Source organism: Ochotona princeps, chromosome 18 (genome assembly GCF_030435755.1).
Source record: "Ochotona princeps isolate mOchPri1 chromosome 18, mOchPri1.hap1, whole genome shotgun sequence".
Taxonomy (NCBI): domain Eukaryota; kingdom Metazoa; phylum Chordata; class Mammalia; order Lagomorpha; family Ochotonidae; genus Ochotona; species Ochotona princeps.
The window spans coordinates 31,535,180-31,558,699 of record NC_080849.1 but is presented as its reverse complement, the minus strand read 5'-3'; the positions used below and the strand labels follow the sequence as shown (position 1 = coordinate 31,558,699).

The following is a 23,520-nucleotide window of genomic DNA, read 5'->3' as shown; positions in this document are numbered from 1 at the left end:
ATCTTCCTCTCTGTCTCTCCTCCTCTCTGTATATCCGGCTTTCCAATAATAATAAAATATTTAAAAAAAAAAATTCTTGGGTTCTTACTACCCAGATGGGAGATCTGGATTAGGTTCCCGGTTTTTGCCTCTGCCCTAGACCTGCCCTGGATGGTTTAGGCATTTAAGGGGCAAATTAATGGAATGAAAATCCTTGTCTTTATCTCTATCTATCTGCCTTTCAGATAAAATGCAAAATCTCTAATCTTTTTTAAAATATAGATTGCCACAAGGTATTGGAATAAAATGATCCTACAATACATTAATTATGTAAGACACATACTAAATTCAAAGATATGAATATTGAAACTTCAATGATTGGAAAAAGACATACAATGCAAACAATAACAAAGAACTAGAATGGTTATACCAAAATTAGAGGAAACAGACTCTAAACTAATTGGCAGAGACAACAGTATTTTATAAACCCAAAAGATCAATCAAAAGGATATAAAAATTACAAACCTCAATTCACCTAGAACAAAGCCTAAAACATGAAACAAACACTGACAGGCTGAAGGAAAAACTAGACAATTGAACAAAAACAGAGACTTTAATATATACTTCCAAATTTTACAATACAAGTACAGAGATGATCAAAAAGAAAATAGGGGGTCTGAACATTAAAAATTATACTGAATATATTTGTGTGTGTATATATAAATACAGAGACAGAGACAGGATGCCACCCAATGGCACAATGCATATTATTCTCAAGTGCACATGGAGATGTGCTATGTTAGGCTATAAAATAAACCATATTAAATCTGAAAGATTAGAAAGTAAACACTGTCTTCTCCAACTATACATGTATGAAATTGAAAATCAGAAACAGAAGAAAATTTAGAAATCCCAAACTGTGAAAATCAGACTCTGAGATAACCCCAACAGGCAAAATCTAAAAATCTCAAGTGTAACTAGAAAGTATTTTGAGATGAGTGAAAATCAAAACACTGAAAGTGGGTTCTAGAAAAGTAGAGAAAAGGCAATGCTTAGCTAAAAATGACTGTCCAAAAGGTTTAAAGTTTATCATTAATCTTTACAAAAAAACAAAATAAAGAAAACATGCAAATTTCACTCAAAAAATGAGAAAGGCAATAATGAACATTAGGATATTATGGTGGGAATAAATACATTTTAAAAACTCTACTTTCAAATAAGGTGGAAAAATCATTTGCCATATATCACACTTATTTAAAACAAAAATTAAAAAGGAGCATCCCAGGCTGCCGCACCTTAGCCCATTTATCAAGTGAACCAATTGGATGGAAGAGATTCTCTAAGCAACCTGCCTACTCCCCACTGCTACTTTGCCTATAAAATAAATAAATCATTTAAAACAACATCATGATGAATATATTTATATGAACTAGTAGTTTTCAATGAAAAATACTAGAAACTTGCAGGATGAAAGAGGCAAAGCAAAAATAGGTATCATCACTGTGTACCAACAATGAACAATGTAGAAAAAACTTGATTTATTCACAATGGCTTCTAAATGAACAAAATTCTTATAATTTTTAGTAAACCACCAGTTTATATACTGAACACTACAAAACACAGTTGAGATACATTACATAAAATATCATCAGTTAATCTCCTTCAGACATCAACAATTTAAAAAATATATTCATAGGTAATTTCAATGCATATTTCAAATGTGTTGGCTTCAAAAGCTAAAATGACAAATTATCATAAGATCAAAATTATTAAAAGATGCAGGAATAGTGTTCTTAGATAGTTGGAGTTTGGAGAGATGTAGAGAAGACAGGAGAGACAATAGAGATAAAGCATCCAGAAACATAAAGATTCAGTAACAAAATGTGTGTTCTTCAAAGCAAGAGAAAAAACTGAAGGTTAAGAGCAATGAACATCTTGGTTAAGTGCTATTTAGAAGTCTAATAGAGATTAAATTTTAAATTACTGGATTTAACAGCACCAAAATCATTGTCATCCCAGATCAGATATATATTGCTTGATTGGTGATGACAGAAAATTGGAATAAGGTTTATAAAAGACGGGACAAATGAAAAAATTATACTGATTCCAACAACTCAGTTTTCAAGTTGGGAAATCTATCAACATAAATCATTAGGATAAGTTATCATATTAGCATTTTCAAAGGCACATAAATAATTCTTGGCAAAATTGAACACCCATTACCAATTTTCAAAACTATTTGACAAATTAAAACTGATACACACTTTCTTAACACGATAAAATATATTTTGACTCCTAAAGCCTCCTTCTCCCTTAAAGGAGAAAAATGTAGTATTAATTTAAAACAGGACTTAGGAAGAATGCTAATTATTCCTCTTATTACAGCATTGTATTGGAGATGTAAATCATAATCAAAATTGAAACAACGTAAACATGGGATTAACTGAATTCTAATAGTACCTCCACTTGTGGATGAAATAACAGTATTCCTGTAAAGTCCAATATATACATTGATAAAACTAACAGATAATTTTAAGAATTAGCTAATCAATTATAAGATGGAATAGCATCAACATTGCATACCCAAACACATCCAGTTGTAAGAAATAATCAAAATAAATCCTCCATACTTGACAACAGAATAATTAGGAATAGAGGTCTCAAAAACACGCAAATCCTATAATGAAGAATTCTCTTTAAATCATTCATAAGTGACAAACAATACACTCAGAATAGTGTTTTATTATTGGCTTAGAATAAAGGCACTTATTGCCCGAAAGCTCTATAGATGACAAAGTTGGTAGGTAAGATCAACAGCCAGTCCTCTGTAGTCACGGCTTCTCTATAAGCAGTGGTGAATGAAAACATTTCAAAGAGGAAACTGTATCTATCCTGAACATGTACTGACTTTTTTCTTACATGTAGCATGGCTAACGTGACATTTTAGTATTAGATATTAGACATAAGAGAGATGAATACATACAGGAGGATCTGCATGGTTTCTGAACACATTTGTAAATTATATACAAAGACTAAAATTTTCTGAGGAATTTGCGCATCTTGGGATAACGGCAACTCTGGAAGTCCTGGAAACAATCCCCTTCACATACCGGAGACAACAATCACTTACTTGCAGGATCACTTGCGGTTTCAGATAAACTGGGCACCTCATTAGTGTCTCCAGGGAATAGCCCATTTCCAATCTCAGTAATGCTGTAGACGAATAATAATTCTCTATCATAATTTCTACATGCCCCCTCCATCCTCAAGTCACCAATAAATAGCTGGGTGCTTTCTTAGGCTTTTGATCTCTCTGACTCCACCTCCTGCCATATGTCTCTAATTTCTTTACCAAATTTCACTCAAGATGAAGCTCTCTGGTTCAAAAGATCTATGCAATCACTATCATAACCAAGACAATTCCCAAATCTAACAACCCTTATTAATGAACACAATTATGTTTACAAAATCCTCCGGCCATCCATATAATCTAACAGATACTAAAAGAATGACACTGAGGGAAAAGTGTCATGTATCAATGGGAACACAATTCTGCTTTCCACATTTTAACCTTGTGCCCTCAGGTCACATTTTTCACATACAAACACACATCTCCTTAGAGAGTATCCACAAATCTCAACAGAAATCACAAATTTTCAATGATTCTAATACAAATACCACATACAACAACACACACACAGGATTTTCATTCCATTAAAGGAAACCAAATGCATAAACATTTTTTCAGACAATTTGTTCTGTATTTTCACCTACACTACAATAGTTAAGAAGAGACAGTCCTTAGTTTTCTTGAGACTGAATATGAACTATGGTTTTGGCATATTCCTATTATAGGCAACTGGAAAATAATGAATTTATAATCATGCATCATTTTTATTCTTTAAGACTATTACTTTAAGACACAGTAATTAATATTTACAGCATATAAAGCACAGAAAATATATCTAAAGATAGAACTCTGAGTATTAGATACCTAGTGGACAACAGGAAAACCATTTAATATAACCTGAATGGACTGATTTCACCTACGGGTTATTCAAATGATATCAAGTACATCAAAAGCAGTGATTTTAGATATGTGATATTTACTACAATGGGAGTAAAATTTCTTGGCTCTTAGTTCAGTTACAAGATTTCCAGCACTGATGCTTTTACAACACAGAAAATGTTGCCTGAGACAAATACAGAGGAATTTATATCCTAAGGAACATGTAAAGCAAATCACTAATCTTATCAACCGCAAGGAAAAAAAAATCTTTAGTCAGTGTGATCACCCTAAGCAGCACAGCTTTAGTTGTTTAAAGTTGTACTGAAGGCCTCAGGAGGCAAGCTTTTGGAAACAAGACGTGGCAAAAATCACTGCTAAGAGGAAATACTCTTATTTGCTTATTTAGATACTCCAAATTCAGGAAAAGGGATAATCCATTGTAAAGTTGTCTTAGCATCCAAATGTCTCAATCTACAATGGGTTGAAAAATGCAAAATAAAATGTTAACACTTTTTTGGAAACATGAAAATACTGGGAAATCATTTAAGCCCTAACAGATCAGTATGTGATTCTTACCTTTGCTTTTAAATCTATAGTGTAATCCAGCTTTCATTTTTCTCCCATTATACTTTGTTAGCATGAGTAAGCAGGTTTAGATGCAATCGGTTCAGAGATTTATCATATCTATGCTCCTAATATACAATAATTTAAAATGTGTAGAGATCCTTCATGCTCAACAACAAAAGTTTAAGAAAATCTAGCTAATTAATTTATATTATAAAACAGGATGAAGTTTAGATAAGTTTTTATCTGGTCGAGGAAACATGCCATCAATTTCATATATCAATTTTAAAGTACGTTAACTAGGCCCTTAGGTTGTTATGAAACTGTTTCAGCAGTGAATACAGCAGGGAGATGAAATCAAAAGTCAGTATTTTCTTCTGTTTGTGTGAGTATATTCTCATCTTTGAGGGACAAATATGGAGTTTTTGGTTCAGAAGTTGTCTTTAAATAATTTGTGATTCTAGTTTGTACAGATATTATCAAATTTTATGAAGGTTGTACACAAGGGACAAACAGTATCCATTAGTAGAAACTGTAGTGAGGGGATAGGAAAAGAAGCATCATAGGAGAATCCTAAGTGAGAGGGCAAGGCAGTGAATTTGCAGACAGAGAACACAGAAATATGATGAGAAATGAAACTGTAGGGTTTCTGGAGCTAACTAAAAAAAGGTAGAGAACGTAAGCCTGAAGAAACAAGAAGGAAATTATATCTATAAAAACAAACATTAGCATCAAACTCAGAATATAGAACTGTTAAATCCAGCAATCATTATCTTTTCTAAAAAAGATTACATTTTTTATATTTGCAAATTAAATAAGAGTAGAAAATGAGTATACAGTTACACGGAAGATATAGCAAATGCATGAGATTATTCTATACCATAATATTGTAATACAGTTGAAGATATAGATTCATTTACATTTTTCCCAAGGCCATTAGAAATTAGAATCCAGGAATGGGCATTATGCATGGCAGGTTAAGCCACTGCTTAGAGTATGCACTTCATGTGTCAGAGTTCCTGGCTCCAGCTCAGCTCCTGGGTGCTTCTGTTCTAACTTCCTGCTAACACACCCAGGAGGCAGCAGGTGATGCAATAACGGCTGAAGTGCTTGTGTTCCTGTCACCCACATCAGACCCGAATGGAGTTCTGGGCTCTTGGCTGCCGCCTGACCTAGCCACCAGCAGATAGATCTCTCTCTTTCTCTCCTCTCCTTTCTGTCATTCTTTCAAATACATAAACACTTCTTTACAAAATAGGGCACAGCAAGTTAAGCCACCAGCGATGGTACCAGCATTCCATAAGAGAGCTAGTTCCAGTCCCTGCTATCCCATTCCCAAATGAGATCTATACCACTGATGTGCCTGGAAAAGCAGCAGAGGATGACCCAAGTACCTGGGTCTCTTTACCCATGTGGGAGATCTGGATGAAACCCCTAATTCCTGGCTTTGACAGCCAGGCCCAGCACCGGATATTACAACATTTGGGGAGTAAACCAGCAGGAGGAAGAGTCTCAGTCTCTCCCTTCTCACCATAACTCTGCCATTCAAATCAAAATAAAAAGGGAAAGCTTTAAAATAAATCATAAAACTTCAGGAATACACATCATGTGATGAAACACCCCATGAAAAAAAATATTTTTAACAATGGCAAAAGAACCATAAAATATGAGAGTTTTTCTGCTATTTTTCACCAAAGGATTCTATCAAACTTTTGAGAAAAGATTTATTTAAGTAAATATTAAATTTCTAGTTAGTAAGGCAAAAGAAAGCTTCAAAATCCATTTCATAATACTTGCATCATTCTGATAAGAAAATCTATCAGAAATAGCACAATTAAGAGCACTAGAATGTATTCACTTATGAATATGGATGCAAAATCTTAAATAAAATACTTGCAAACCAAACACAGCAGTAAATTAAAGGGACAATAAACCATAACTGAGCACAGTTCATGAAATGAATTTTAAAATGCTTCAATACTAACGTAATACAACATTTCAACAGGTCAAAGAAACTCTTTAGAATCATCTTCAGATATTCTCCAAGGGTTTTCTGCAAGTCAACAACCATTCCTAATGATTTTTTATATTCAGGAACTATTTTACAATGTCTAAAATTAACATTTGGGTAACATTGAGCATTTGTTTAACATAAATGATAAAAATACGTTAATAGATGCCATTTAATGTTTTATGAGTAAAATTTGCAATGAAATATACATTTATAAAGAAACTGGCATCTTATGATAATACATCATCCATATAGGGGCTGGTGTTGTGCCTCGGCATGTTAAGCCACAGCCTAGAATATCCACATCCTGTATCAGAGTGTCAGTACCACTCCCGGCCACCCTGCTCCTAACGCAGCTCCCGCTGACGCATCTTAGGAGGTGGAGGATGGTGGCTAGTGCTTGGAACAAACCACTCAGGTGGCAGAGCTGGACAAATCTTGGGCCTCTGGCATTGGGCTGGTCAAAGCCTGGCTGCTGCAGTTATTTCAGAGTCATGAACCAGGGAGTGGAAGCTCTCTCAGTCTCTGCCATTCAGCTTTTCAATTAGATTAAAACACATATTTTAAAAATTCAGATATTTATGATTTTATATATGTTATATTATATCCACATAACATCTATGAATACTGTGTAATACTAGCATTACCTTCATAATATTTTGGCTCTACCACTTAATGTATGTGTGAGAAAATAATTCTTCCCCTCTGGATGTTTTTCTATTAGGTATATTAGGACTATTAATAATGATCAATAATTTACCTACATTTAAAAGGCATACTGCTTAATTTGAAACACTGAGGTATAAGTATGAACCAAAAGGCTGAATTGAATGGGCTTACTGTACCGCATACAGACCAACAACTCAGTGCCAAAAAAATAACTTTTTACTAACAATGCCCCCTGAATTATGACAACGACAACATTGCATTACGTGCAAAAGGGATTGTTATTTGCAACTGTTATCTATAAATGCAGTTTCAAAGCAATATTCTGTACTTATTGTTCAATATGATACAAAAATCACTAATATCACTAAATCCTTAGGAGTTGTTTATATTATCTTCCCAAATGGTCTAATAAAATATATATGGCTATTTCTTTATATCACAAAAATGAGTAGCTGAAGATAACAATTTTTTAAAATGTAGAGCTACAGAAGATGAAAAGAGACTTGAAAATATTTACATATAACAAGAAACTGATCATGATACTAAACTCATATCAATTTTAACATGCTTTCTGATGCACAGATGTTAGAGATGGAAAACAAAATCTGCAGTTTCGTAGACCCAAACACAATGAAATCACACAAAGTTTGTGTTAGTGAAGTAAAGAATGTTAACAGGAAGCACAGTATGCCTTGAAATTATACAAATCAGTTAAGTTGTATGTGCAATTAGGCAGCACAAATCTTTTCTTTCTCCCTCGAACTAGGAGTTTCAACTGCATAGCAAAAAATAATGCGTAGCTATAGTGCATATCATTGCCTTTAATTGAGTGCTTAACATGCACTCCTAGAAAATCTAGCTTAAAGGTTTTTATAATGAGCAAAATGCAGAAATATTAATATATCTAAACTTCATCATTTTCTTATCTTTCTTAGAAAGTATTGTAATCCTGAAATGATTTCCATAATTGCGAAATTTCTAACATAAATACATTCACATTTCTTATCAAAATAATGCTATTACAGCACCAAATAAAGTAGGGCCAGACATAATTTCAGAGATAATAGAAATATTTTTTAAAAGATTCACAGAGGATAAATTTTCCCACTTTGATAACACTTCCAAAGGGATATTTTTTATTAATAGCAAATTTCATCATGATTGTCAAATCAAGACCCACAATGATTTAGCAGCACTATCTATTATGTTTTTAAATGTATTTAATGTGGGCCCAGCACAATGAACTAGTGGCTAAGTCCTGGCCTTGTATGTGCCGCGACCCCACGTGGGCACCAGCTGTCCTTGCTGCTCCACTTCCTGTTCAGCTCCCTGCTTGTGGCCTGGGAAGGCAGTAGAGGATGGTCCAAAGGCCTTGGGACCCTGCACTTGTGTGGGAGATCTGAAAGAAGCTCCTGGCTCCTGCCTTCAGATCAGCTCAGCTATAGCTATTCTAACCACTTTGGGAGTGAAGCAGTGACGGAGGGGAGGGGCTTTCTCTCTGTCTCCTTCTCTTTATACAACTGCCTTTCCAATAAAAATAAATCTTTTTAAAAATATTTAATGTGCTATATTTCTCTGGTATTTATAATAGTCTCTGATTTTGGAAAGCTACATTAATTCTTCAAAATTATGAAGATCTATGTGAATGCCTAAACTCCATCACGCTCTTCCCAGGCTCACAAATACATACCTCATTATCTCTACTCCTCCTTCATTCTTCCTTTCTCCCCCTCAATCCTTCTTCCCGTTCATCTTTCCTCCCTCCCTTCCTTTTTCTTTCCAATTTTCAATTTATTAATCGGTTCCCTTACTTATTCAACAAGCATCTATTGATTGTCCAACATGGAACAGGCACTAAAAGTAATGGAAAAATTTACTATCTTACTGAGATATTTTATTATAAACTCCATAGTGATTGATCAGTCAAAAAATAAATCACAATTGTAAAAGACAATGCAATAGTACAGTTGTAAAGTGAGTATTCCTATACTTGTACTATCAAACCAAAGAAAGGTTTTCTCATTAGAAGTTGCCATAAGGAATTGAAAATAGACCAGGTGAAGAAAGTTTTAATATTCGTATCTTTAAAATGCATGGTATCCATAATATACAACAAATCCCTACAAATCAACAAGACAATCATTCAACAAATGGGGTTATTGAGTATGGTTTTTTGTTTTGTAGGAAATGTAATATAAATGATCCACAAACATTATTAATATATACTCAGTTTCATTAATAACTACCAATTAATAAACCATGATGAAATACAATTAAAAGGTCTTTTAATTTAAAAAGGACAGAAGAGTATCTTTTCAATTTAGGTAGAAATTGGTAAAGGAATTTATTCATTTTTCCCCTTTTGCTATGCTATAGTTTCTTTTTCCTATTTTATAATTTTGTTTAACTGGAGAGAAAGGCACATGCTGGAGAAAATACTTCCCCCTCCAGGAAACATGAGTTATTAATAGAAGGATGGAGTGGTTCCAAGTACAAAGACTGGATACATACCATGGATGGTTTTACATTTGAAGGGAACCATCAGTCAGAGAAAGCAGGCAGTCTCTGAACCGAATGGCCCTAGACAGCCAACCACCAAGGAGCCATCAGCTGGGATCTACAGGAAAGGAGTCTTGGCAGACTGAATGGGCCTCAAGCAAAATCTCCCTGAGCCTGGAGTCTCCATGAAGGAATGCAGGGCTGCCGCCCCTTGATTTCAGCTCTGAGAGACCGGGAGCAGAGGCACGGCTGACTCACCCACTCTGTGCCCAGGCTGTGCCCATCCGTTACACAGTAACACAACAGTGACACTCTCAGAAAGGAAGTTACGTAGTAATTAGTGATTGACAGAAGGAAACTTTGAACAGCTTATAAATGAAAAAACACTTCTTTTAAATATAAAAAGACTCACAACTTTGGATAAACTGGCTACTTCATTTCTTGATGATTTTGTTTCCTTTATTACTTCCGTCACTGCCTCTTCGTGCTCCTCAATGTCAGTGTTAACATTGTTTATTGAGTTGATGTAGTGATTAAACAGATTGGCAAGCTTATCTAACTCTTTCCTAAAAAGAAAAAGAAATAGTTGGTTTTATCCACCTTAAAAGAAAACTGCATTTAAATTAGCTTCTGCCTTAACAATAGGAATAAGTAGAGTTTATTTCTCCCATTTCAAGGCAACTTTCCAATTCCTAAAAAAAAAAGGAAAATAAGCTAACAAAAGGAGCTAAAAGAATATCATAAATACAAATGTATCAGAACAAATAAAGTAAAAAAATAAATTACTAGTATGCAAAATACATAATCTGCATATTAAGATGTTTTACTGATAATCAAATAAATTCAAATATAAAATAGTTTCATAATTCATACATTGCTATATAACTTATTTAATAAACTGTGCTAGATGTTTTAATGTAAGGCAGTCACTATTATACACAGAGAGTAGGATGTATACTGCATATCTAGGCAATTTGACAATATGTGAGGAGGCTTAAATTTTTAATAAAGTTTCAGGAATCTACAGAATTTCACATAAGCACATAAATGCAGTTTAATATAACAGATGATAAAATGTAGTAGCTTAAATTCTTTTTGTATTTAACTGAAATTTTAAATGCAAGCCACATGCTACTTTTTAATGAATATTCTACTGCTACATGCAATAGTTAGCAATTGTGAAAAGTTTTTACTTGTAGTTGTTGATGCTTGCTTCGTCCTTTTGAATCTCTTTTTCAAAATCTTCCTTCAATTGCTTAGACTTAAACTTAGTGTTTTCAAAGTCTTCTAAAGCTTCTTCAAGATCTCCATGAATTTTTCTACACAGCTCCATTACCTGAAATTGAAGTATACTTTTGCTAAATACAAATACTAAAAATTAAAGAAAACACTTTAGAGTAGTTTTAATTTAAGCAAAAAGTCTCTCCTACACAATATTGTACCTACTGTTCAGCAAGTGCCTTTATTATTATATAGGCATCAATGCTGTGACGAAACAAAAGTTACTGACAAAAATAACTTCATATCCTGGCTAACATGGATTTCTTGATTAAATAATGTTATATTGTTGATTTTTTTTCCATGAACAAACACTACCTTAACTCTCCTCAGCCTGGAACAAATACATTGTAAACAGTGCAAACATGCAAAATATTTAGCAGGATAATTTTTATTCATAAGCGCCACAATATTCTTTTATCTCTCCCTCCTATCTCTGTCTCTGCATCACTTTACTTCTACATAACATTCCCTTAGACTGCATAATTCATGACTCAATTCACCGTCAATTCTCTGAACATTACACACAGCTTGATATGCACTACCTCATGAGATACACAGGTGTCATGGTGGTGAAGAACCCAGTAAGGAAATGTCACATTCTGAATTATTTTCTTCAGATGTTGCTAAAAGAAAGATATGTTGACGCAAAAGGCAATGATGTATATTTTAAGGAATTTAACACTGATTCCCATATTACTCTCCTTAAAGGTGCAACAATTGTTACTCTCGCAAACTGTAGACCAGATGAGAATCCGTGTTCCAACATCTTTTCCAACATTTCAAAATTCTGTTTTTTCCAAGAAGACTTTCCTAACTGACAAGCCAGAAGGTAATCTAGGCACATTTTGCTAAGATATGGTGCTGTTTGATTGAACAACTTCAAAAGGCTGGTGTGGCACAGAAAGCAAGAGGGCATCCTGAAATGCCAGTGTCACAGGAGAAGGCAGCTTCCGATCCCGCCTCTGTATCCAAAGCAGCTCCCGGTTCTAATGCTGCTGGATTAGCCTGGCCCAGCTCCAGCTGATGTAGCCATTGGGGAATGAAACAGTGAATGAAACCTCTCTTCTCCTTTTTCATAAATCTGTTTTTCAAATTAATTAATTTTAAAAACACTTTGAGATGGTTGACATTTTTACAATAGTTTAGGGTTAGATTTATGAATGTATATATGTATGTATGCATTTGAAAGGTAGAGTCACAGATAAAGAGGGAAGCAAAAGGGGAAGGAGAAAGATAGGGAGAAGGAGGGAGGTAGGAAAAGAGAGAGAATGCAAGTGAGCGAGAGAGACTGAGTGAGTGAGTGAGTGAGAATCCTCTTTCTGCCGGTTCCCTCCACAAGGCTGCAACAGGAAGGGCAGGATCAGGCCTAACCCTGGAGCCAGAAGCTCCGACTGGACCTTTCACATGGTGCAGTTGTGCATACAGGCCATCTTTTAATTTTTTCTCTGGAACACTGGTAGGGAGCTGGGTCAGAGGTGGCACACCCAGGACTTGAACATGGGATCTCACAGGGGATGCCAGTGTTGCAGGCAGCTGGTTAACCAACTGTGCCAGTACATAGACCACAAATAAATTTTAAGATTTATTTATTTTTATTGGAAAGTCAGATATACAGAGAAGACAGCCAGAGAGGGAGAGCTTTTGTTTGCTGATTCATCCTCCAAATAGCCATAATGACCAAAGCTGAGCTGATCCCAAGTCAGGAGCCCAGAGGCCTCTTCTGGGTCCCAAGGCTTTGGGCTGTCCTCTATTGCTTTCCCAGGCACAAGCAGGGAGCTGGATTGGAAGTGGGGTTGCCAGAATTAGAACCAGCATCTATTTGGGATCCCAGGGCCTACAAGGTGAAGATTTTAGCCACTAGGCTACTGCATTAAGTCCAGACCACAAATATCTTAATAGACATTTATGGATCATTGTGGGTCAGTTAACTTTCTTTTTGCAGTTTAATTATTTATTACCAGTAAGGATGAGAACATTTTAAATTATATAAACCACATATGCATTGGAAAATATATGTAGTACTGAATGATTTAGTTTCAGGAAACGTATTTCAAAAACAAGAATGTTGCATTTTGTTTCTTGTATTATAAAAACAATTTCAATGTATGTATCTTGTTTAAAGATTTATTTGTTTGCAAAGCAGAGCAACAGAGGGAGAGGGAGAGAGGCAAGATAGAAGAGGTCTACCCACTGCTTCCTACTGAAATGGCTCAGTCTGAAGCCAGGAGCCAGGAACCACATTCTGGCCTGCTCAAGGCACAGCAGGGGTCCAAGGGCTCGGGCCACTCTCCTGTCCCTTGTTAGGCACACGGCACAACGATGACTCCAATGTGGAATGTCTAGCTCACAAAGATGGGCAATGTCAGTCACACTGTTGTATAGCTTTGTTCCTTTTTATTATCCTACAGATCAGCAAAAATCTCCAGAAAGAATGTTAAATTATACTGGGGAAGTCAGGCTAACCTATTTTTTTCCCTAGTCCTTGAAGTGACTCTAGTTTCTCATTATAATATAAACAATTGCTAATCATTTTTGTGGACTAGTCTTCTGTACACACTCAAGTACTTCCTATTTTTGAAATAATACATCCTAAGAATCATTTGTTAAAATAGCATTTTTGTAGTCATGATTTAATAAATTTTACACCTGGATTTTCTATTGTTGAGCCATCTTTACACTGCTGTATTACTCTTGAAACGGTGTATTATCTATCTACTATGCTTGTGTTCCTTGTTAAGAGTTTATGTAATTTTCAAATATGTAGATACTAGATTTTGGATATAATTATATTCCTTTTGTACAATTCTCAAAAGATTGATGTTGAAATGTGCTACGTTCATTTAAACTTTTTCCCCTTTAAGTAGATTAATGTTTGTAAAATATTGGAATTATTTGTCTTTGACAGACTAGATCCAACCCACTCTGTGACCACAGATGTGTATTGTACAAACGGATTTTAATTTCTTTGGATATATGCTCAGTATTGGGATGTTGGATCACATGACAGTTTAGGCTCTGATTTTTAGAGGAGTCTGCATGCTATTTTCCACGATTGTTGTAATAATTCACACTCTCATCAGGAATGTCCTCCAGGAACATTTCTTTCTGAAAGTAAAGGTCACCAGTTAGGACTTTCCCATGAATGTCACTCCTTTCCCATACCATGGATGTCACGCCACTCCTGCCACATACCCTATGCTTTGCTATTTTGCTTTTGTTTCTATTTATCCCCTCCTTGCATGAATTCAAGTGAGATTGATGGCACTCCTGCTCCAGCACCCCAGCTCTGAAACATCCTCTATTTGCTTTCCTACAGTCTCTATGCATGCATTTATTTCTCTCTGAAGAAGTACTCATGCCTGTCACCACCCATGAATCTGCTGTTTATTTTTGTAAAGATTTATTTTACTTGAAAGGCAGAGTTACAGAGAGATGGGAAAGGGAAGTGGGAGAGTCAGGGAGACATAAAGAGTGCTCTTCCATCCACTGGTTTACTCCCCAAATGGCCACAGGGCTGGGCCTCAGCCAGGCCAAACCCAGGAGCCAGGTGCCAGGAGCCTCATCTGCTTTTCCACATTGCTGGCAGTGGTCAAGCACTTGGGCTGTCCTACTGCTGCTTTCCAAAAGACATCAGCAAAGAGCTAAATCAGAAGTGGAGCAGATGATACTCCAACCAACACCCATACAGGATGCAGTGTCACAGGCAGTGGCTTCATTACCTATGCCTCAATGCCAAATCCCTGCTTTTCATTTTTGGTTTCATTAGTTATGTTCATTTTATGAAACAGAAGTGCTTTTCTTTTACTGAAGAATTGATTTCCTTCCACTTGAAGTAGAGAGTTAATATAGTCTAGCTGCACATCGATAATCTTTTAATGTCTCAATTTATTTTGAGTAGTTGCTTTCCCTTGCGTGGTATACCCAGAGTAGATGGTTCCAAAGCAGTGCCTGGCTCCCCCTTCAGAGGTCAACAGTATCAGACTCATTGATTTTGTTATCTGGAATAGCTAAAAGGTAGCCAGTTCACTTAAAGGTATATAAGTAGAAGCTCTTATAGGAACTTTGGAATCAGCCGACAGCAGAACGATGAGGAAATGGTAGCTGGGGTGTAGTTATTAATGACAGCTGCATTAAGCAAGGTTCTTCTGGGAAACAGAATCCAGGGGGCACTTGAGTGTAACCCACATGACTGTGGAGGTCCAAGGCCAAAATCTGCAAGATAACTGACAGGATGAGCAGACAGAAAAAAACCATGCAGTTCAAGTTCAACAGCTATGTGTTGTCAGTGTTTCTTTTAACCTGAGGTCAGTCTTCTGTGAACAGTAACCAGCTTCAACTGGATTGGCTAATTTTAGGGTTAACTTGATGTCCAAAACACATTCATTGAAATATCCACAATCATGTTGAACCAAATATCTGGACACCATGGGCCCACTATGTTACATAAAATTAACCATCAGAGGAGCCAAGACTGGATTTACATCAAGGTTACTCTTTCCTGGGCTGCTGAAATGAATTCTCTTGCATTCCTCCCATTTCTAAGACTAGTCCTCCCTTAGTTTAACAACTCTGCTGTCCTCTCCCTAAAAGATACCAGAGTCCACTGTTAGGGGAAAACACAGCAATTTAAACATATACATTTTTAAGGAATGACAAAAAATAATAAAATTAATACATATATTGGGACTGAGTTCAGCTGGAAGTAAATGAAATTTGCCAATTAAGTTGCTTTAAAATATTATAATTTATTTTTCTGATTTTAAATGGACATGAGGCTCCTTCTATCTTCTTATTCAATGTTAAAGAATATTTGGCTGGGCCCGGCGGCGTGGCCTAGCAGCTAAAGTCCTTGCTTGAACGCCCCGGGATCCCATATGGGCGCTGGTTCTAATCCCGGCAGCTCCACTTCCCATCCAGCTCCCTGCTTGTGGCCTGGGAAAGCAGTGGAGGACGGCCCAAGGCTTTGGGACCCTGCACCCGTGGGGAGACCTGGAAGAGGTTCCTGGTTCTCGGCTTTGGATCGACGCAGCACCGGCCATTGCGGCTCACTTGGGGAGTGAATCATCGGATGGAAGATCTTCCTCTCTGTCTCTCCTCCTCTCTGTATATCTGACTGTAATAAAATAAAATAATCTTAAAAAAAAAGAATATTTGGCTTCCATTCCCAAAACTGCTTCATTGTGTGAATTAGAAATTGGGGGGTTTAACTATCATGCAGAGGTTGCAAAAGTTCAGAAAATGATTCAAAGTTTCAATGCAAAAGGGTGCTGCTTCCCACTGAGTCAGTCTATTTCAGAAAGATTTCCTAGAATACGCAGCCAATAACTCCCACTCACATCTCCTTAGAAACATCAGGAGGAAAAGCAAATGGCAATATGTGGGGGAGAAAGGATGTTAGCTTTCTTGTCCAAGGTGGAGAAATAAGAATTCATCCACAGTGCTGCTGCTACTACAGTGAAACATGTTGCTAGATGTGCTGTGGGGAGTGACTGAGCAGTAACTAGTTAACATCAAAAACATGGATAACTGCGACCTGGGAAACCCCCTGAGGCACTTGTCCAAAAGAAAATTTGTACAACACACACACACACATACACAAGCTCTGTAGAACAAGTACATGGGTAATTATACTTCGCAGTAAATCAGTGGTTAGTTACCAAATATTAGATGGCTAAGAGAGCTAATATGGTAACCAGTAATTTGTGAAATATCTACTTGATAGAAAATGGCAAATAAAACGTGGAAGAACAGTAGCTTTATTATTAAACTGAAATAATACCAGACTAGAAATTGTAGAAAGCTACACAAAACATATTATTCATGTAGATAATAAGCATTAAAGCAAATTGCTTAAATACAAAGGTGTATAAAATATACACATTTTCCTTAGCAATAAATTTTTTAAAGATTTATTTTTATTGGAAAGACAGACACACAGACAGAAGGAGACACAGAGAGCAAGATCTTCCAGTTGTTCGCTCCCCAAGTGGCTGCAACGGCCAGAGCTGAGCTGAGCCAATCCGAAGCCAGCAGCCAGGAACTTCTTCCAGGTCTCCCTTGCAGGTGCAGGTCCCAAGGCTTTGGGCCATCCTCATCTGCCTTTCCAGACCCCAGACATGGAGTTGTATGGGAAGTGTAGCAGCCAAGATACGAATCAGCACCCATATGGGATCCCAGTGTGTGCCAGGTGAGAACTTTAATCACTAAGCCACCACACCAGGCCCAAAAATATGTCAAATTTATATTAATGGTTCTCTTTGCTGAAGGTGAGTGAATGAAATTGAACTGAATGATATTTGATAGTTCTATTTAGAACAAATCTACATTTGTTCATTTTACTGTAGATGTAAACAATGTTCCCCTTATATGATTTCAAAAAGTTAAACACTCATTGATCACTAAAAACACAATGCATGTGCCTGGTGTGGTAGCCTCGCAGCTAAAGTCCTTGTCTTGTATGCACAGGGATCCCTTATGGGTGCCGGTTTTAATCCCGGTGGCCCCGCTTCTCATCCAGCTCCCTGCTTGTGGCCTGGGAAAGCAGTCAAGGACGGCCCAAAGCCTTGGGATCTTGCATCCATGTGGGAGACCCAGAAGAGGCCTTGAGAGCGGCAGTATTGCATTTTTGTGCAACCACTCCCCTTGCAAGCTCCCTAAAGGCCTGTGATAAGGAGGGGTTTGCTCTCTTGGTCATGTGTTCAGTCTCTTTAGCACTGTTGACTCTTAGCCTCCTCAGTACCTGCTTGTTCTCTGGCTTCCTATGGACAGACTCCCAGGACAGGTAGCCCCTGAGCATAGCCCTGGTATGTCTGTATTCCTCTGTTCATGGCTTGAGCGGACAGTAAAGATGTTAATGCTAAGATCATTTGTATTTCTAATTTGTGTACTTTCAAGAGTTCCGGGAGAGGTGAGGCCTAGCAGTAATGAAATGTGGACAAAGAAGCCAGGGAAAGGTGAATATAGCTTTGTAAGTGTGCCCAGCTTGTTCGCTGTATGTCTCCTAGGATAACTTATATTGCTGGGGGGAAATGGGACATAGGCCTTCAGTTTAATCAAGTTTAGGTCTTCGGAGTAATGTCCATTTGTTCTTCTCAGGGTTTCGGTTCAGACTGGATTGCCACATGGACTTGTCATTTGCTAATATCTAGTGGACCCTGTTCTCACCAAGTTGGGCTTATTATACCCTAGACTTGTCTGGCATGATCTCACTCACACTCCATGACATTCATATAATTTCATAAGCAATTAAATTGTTAGTTTCTACTTGGCATTTCCTTCAATCCAGGAACAACTTTTATAAAGGACTGGGCTGCAAGGTAGGCATCTGGCCAGCAGTGCAGCAGCTGCTCAGGATGCCTGCATGCCACATCAGAGTGCTTGACCTAGCCATGGCCCCTGGCTCCGGAGTCCAGCTTCCTCAATGCAGAGCCCGGGATACAGCATGGATGGTTCAAGTGCTGAGCTTTTAAAGGAACAGCTTTGGCCAGGTCAGCACTGACAGTATTATTTCAGTGGTGAACCCGTTGGTGGGTTCTCATTCTCTCTCCTTCCACCTTCTCTGCTTCTCCAACTTAAAAAAAAAAAAAAGTATTAGAATCTCCAAAAATCGTGTTAGTTGGTTATTTAAATGTTAAGCACACATCATGGAGTTCAAATGTATATGGAAAAACAGAATGAAATGACAAGTTTATTTGGGTGTGAAATATTTTGAAATCCATACAAAGATTTCTACACACCTTACAGTTCTCATAGAATTTCTAAAGATCCTTCATAATGGATTGCAAATGTTTGTACTAAAATAAAACTTTCCTAAAAGGAATTTAGAGGCAAAAGATACACAGAGAGAGAGAGAGAGAGAGAGAGAGAGAGAGACAGAGAGAGACAGAGAGGAAGAAAATGGACAGAAGTGAGAGTTTCCATCAACTGGTTCACATCCCACTGCTTGAATTAGCCTGAAGGTCAAAGTCAGGAGTTGGAAGCTCAATGCACATCTCCCACATTCCCCAACTCCTTGAGCCATTACAGGATCTGCGCCTGCAGGAAGCTGGACACAATGTTTGGAGTGGTGGAAAACATACGCAGGTTCTTCAGCCTGTGATAGGCTTGTCCTAGCTGGCAGCTTAACTGCTACGACAAGTGCCTGTCACTGAAGTTATGTTTTCACTTTTCACAAATATTTTGAAGTACAAAATGAAGGAAGGGAAGACCATCCACTTAAACTGCATGCCAATATATTATAATTGTAGTATGAATAGTTTAGTGAATACTTCGGGAAATAAGTAACAGACAGACTTCCAGTGAGAATGAAACCTTCTGACATATGCTAAGTTTTTATGGTTGAGATGCTTTTGTGTAACTAATAATTTGTGAGATACATAGCCATTTATTCATTCATTTACCTCGAATTTTTTTTGGTAACATTCCCTCAGAGCTTCCACTTCCAGCTTCTGCTTGGCATCCAGAAGAGGGATTTGATTCAGCAGGTAGTCTATGTCTGCTTGAATCCTCGCATTGGCTTCTTCCAATCTCACCTTGTGTTTCTCTATCTGTTTTGCTTCACGGGTTTTATCCTCAAGATGCCATTGTAATTCAATAATATCTCTCATATAGGCCTCATGTTCTAGACAGAGGATGATCAGAACAAAAAATAATCAGAGTGTAAAATAAAAAATATAATTTGTAAATTAATAGTTTGTGACAAATTTCATTTATTATGATCACATCTAAAACAGTTACTTTATACAAATGTTGCAAGAAAACACGAAACAGGGGCATTCCAAGGCCACCTGGAAATAAAATGGTGAGGTAAAATAGAAACAGCAGAAAAGAAAAAACACAAAGGGTTATGATTTTCTTATGATACAGTTAAAAGCAGGGCAGAATTAACTGAAAGTTATGAATGACAAATATTAACATAAAAACAGATCAATAATCTCACAACAACAAAGAAACAGCAAGCAGCTGTATAAATCCAACAATCATAGCGTGAACTGAGTTAGGGCCGACAGGGAGAAAGTTATAAATACTATCAAGCAACATGTAAGAAAATTGAAATAATGTTTTACTAAATAGGCATGAACCTTCCCAAGCTATTATGCTACTTTTAAATATTTTATTTGCATTTACATTTTTCTTATGTTGCTGTGACTTCTTCCAAGTACTTCGTTTCGACTTCACATTTAGCTATTATCTTTCTCTTCTGAGTCTAAAATATAACTTGATAAAATATTAAATTGCTAAATTTACATAGTACATCTTAACTCCTAGTACCTGTTTTTGCTTTCTAGTTCTGAAAAATAATTCTTTGCCCTTCTATTAATTTTTGAAAGGTATAAAGCACATCTATTACAATCACATGTATAACCAATATCTGAATATATTTTTAGTAAAATTCTGTGTTTAGTTTCTACTGAGTCACACTCATTGAGACTGGATTTTGTGTGTTTTATGATAAGCGACACTATTCCTCTCATAACTTTGTCTGAGTTCATTTTTTAGCACCCAGGTTGAAACTTTAGTCTTACAGAAAATAAAAAGTCTTCACTCCTACCAGACACCTGGCTTAATTGCTAAAACAGAGCATTTAAACAATTGCAACTTAACTATTTCAGACACATCTAAATGACAAGCATGTTCACAATCAGTACATTAAGAATACTCTGCAAAAGCTGTTTTCCTCCACTGAATGAGTGAAACAGTCCAGTTTCCCTGATACTCAACCTGAGTGGTTTGTTATGTATTACTCCTACGCTGGGGATGCAGGCCTTTGCATTCTGAGCTGCATGACTTGATCTTCAATTAGACCTGCCACATTGGGTTAGCTTCAGCTTTATTTCTGGTTTCCTATATCTGACAGATATATCAAAACGGAGAGCCCCCAGGACATCAAAGCTTTGAGAACTCCCTGAAGACTGACTCTGACAGCAATGTCTACGTACTTCCGAAGTTTCCATTCCAAATTGAAAAACTGGTCCTCATGTAGTTGACATTTGTTTGACAACTTACCAAAGCATTTTAAAGGATTCTTAAAATCAAGATTCATTTATATATCTGAAAATTGATATAACCTTGATATCACTGAGTTCTTCCCTGATTGCATAGCTGAAGTTATAACTGGATATTTTGACTGACAAAATTCTAATTTCACCATGATGTAACTAAATCTAAAAATTTTTCTAAGCACAATGAAAATACTTTAAAAACAATGATTTTAAAATAAATAACAAAGAAATCACAAAGGGGTTAAAAATTTTCCTAAATAGAAAATAACAGTCAAGAGATCATTTTAATATACGTTGCAATAACGGCAAAACAATTCAAATTAGGACGCAGTTACAAGGTACAAGATACCACGAATCAAATTGATCTTCACTATCCTCCCCAGTGGGATAGACATTTCCTTGTCTGATAGATTCTCAGTTTGATGCTTCACTTATTTTGGTCAACGTTTAAGAGAAGGGAAAATCAAACCGTTTCAAGCCAGCACCCTGAGCAGCACACTGTTTCTACCTATCCTTTGATATTCTGGCCATTTGCCATGTGAAAGACATATGCTTGGGAAGCTGCTAGCCAAAGAGAATTACAGATACATGAAGCAGACATGAACCAAACAGCCTGGAGCCAACCCATTGATTTTGCAGTCTGAAGATATGAAGAATATCCATTGGCAAGTCCATGAATCCATGAGTCAGTCAAAATGACTCTCTCTCTCTCTCTCACACACACACACACACACTCTGAACCACTGAGTTAATACATGCAGTTTATTATATTATTATAGTAAAACTTAATAATTCACATGTCAATCCAAAAGAAACTAAGTAAGATTCTAAGTTTATTAATTACTGACCTATTAGTGGCACCCTGATGAGCATTTATAAGCGGATAATTATCTTTATCACTTCTGAAAGGTCAGCAGCCCAAAGCTCTCCAAAGCTTCCTCTGCTCATCCTACATTGATATTCCAACTCCCCGCCTTGAGCATCTCTCATTCATGGGACGCTTACAATCCTGCCCGCTGGGATGAATTTGAATTTCCCTTTGCATTTCCCATGTTGGGAGAGGAATGCAGCAGAGCTCCAAGTTCCGCCAACATATTATTCAAATCCATTCATACACCAAGATATGATTCTTTCTGATTCCATTAAATGGTCATGAAGCCATAAATACAGGTTATGAAAAAAGACAATCACTCTATAGAAGCAAGAGTAATGGCGGTGCCAAGGGAATCTGCAGATGCTTATTGGGCATGATATGTACCCTTCAATTTTGCAAGGGAATACTTTTATGGGCATCCAATTTGGTAATTTGTAGGATCATACAGTCCCCAATTCATGATGGGAAACCTATGTCTAGTAATCTTTCTTGACAGTGAAATGACAACATTTCTGGATTTCAGGAGGAAGATGTAATAGACTCACAGTGAACAAGCAGGAAAAGGCAGTCAGGGCTATAAATACCCTTATGCTAGCTAATCTTCTCTATTATCGCCCCATGGCCTCATGCCACTAATCCTTATTCATTGGGCCAATTATTGTAAAATATAGCTTTTTTGGTATGACTGATTGGATGACTTGGCAGAATAACACTGAGACAGAAACACACATAATTACACAGAGAGAGAACTTGATGTCTTGGTTACTGCCCAAATGTCCGTAACAGCTAGGGCTGGGCCAGGTTGAAGCCAGGAGTCTGGATTTCGATTCAGGTCTCTCAGGTGGCCAAATAATTTACCCAAAACCCTCTAGCTTTCCAGACACATCAACAGGAACCTGGATCAGAAGTAGAGGGGAACCAGGATTTGAAACAGCACTATATAGGATACAGGCATTTCAAGCAGCAGCTAAACTACTGTGTCAAAATGCCCACCCTGCTAAACACATCTGTCACATAGCCCAATATGAGTCAGCTTCCTGGAGCACAAAACAGATCGTGTAAGTGCAAGTAGGGACTGGAGAGTGGGGAGTGTTGTGAAGGAATGAATCTGGAGGCATAACAAGAAAGTAATTTCATAAACAAACACAAAAAAGCTAGGGCACGGCGCAGAAGCCTAGCAGCTAAAATCCTCACCTTGCACATGCTGGGATAGCTTATGGGTGCCGGTCTAATCCCAGCTTCTCCAGTTCACATCCAGCTCCCAGCTTGTGGCCTGAGAAAGCAGTAGAGAACAGCCCGAAGCTTTACCTTAGAACCTTGCACCCACGTGGGAGATGAGCAAGAGGCTCCTGCCTCCTAGCTTCAGACAGGCTCTTCTCTGGCCGCTGCGGCCACCTGGGGAATGAACCACCAAATGGAAGATCTTTCTGTCTCTTTTTCCCCTCTGTATATCTGCCTTTCCAATAAAAATAAGAAAATCTTTAAAAACAAAAAAAAAAGAGTCCCTGGGTCTCAAAGTCCTCCAGGGTGTGACCCCAAGGACAGAGCTAGACATCATCCTTCTAAAAAAAAAAATCTAAACATAATGTCATGCTTAATGGTAAAACTTTCATGGAGGCTAGCAGTTTTTCGT

General features: G+C 37.1%; 1 protein-coding gene across 1 annotated transcript in view; it reads right to left on the bottom strand.

The window, feature by feature from the left end:
• The window catches only part of CCDC178 (coiled-coil domain containing 178), a 421,150-nt gene that overhangs the window by 294,332 nt on the left and 103,298 nt on the right, over positions 1-23,520 (bottom strand). Inside the window, exons 9-11 of the mRNA XM_058676893.1 lie at positions 19,412-19,632; positions 10,925-11,067; positions 10,144-10,297 (exon numbers count right to left, since the gene is read on the bottom strand). Coding sequence (XP_058532876.1) covers positions 10,144-10,297; positions 10,925-11,067; positions 19,412-19,632 — 518 coding nt within the window. The remainder of the gene's footprint in view (positions 1-10,143; positions 10,298-10,924; positions 11,068-19,411; positions 19,633-23,520) is intronic.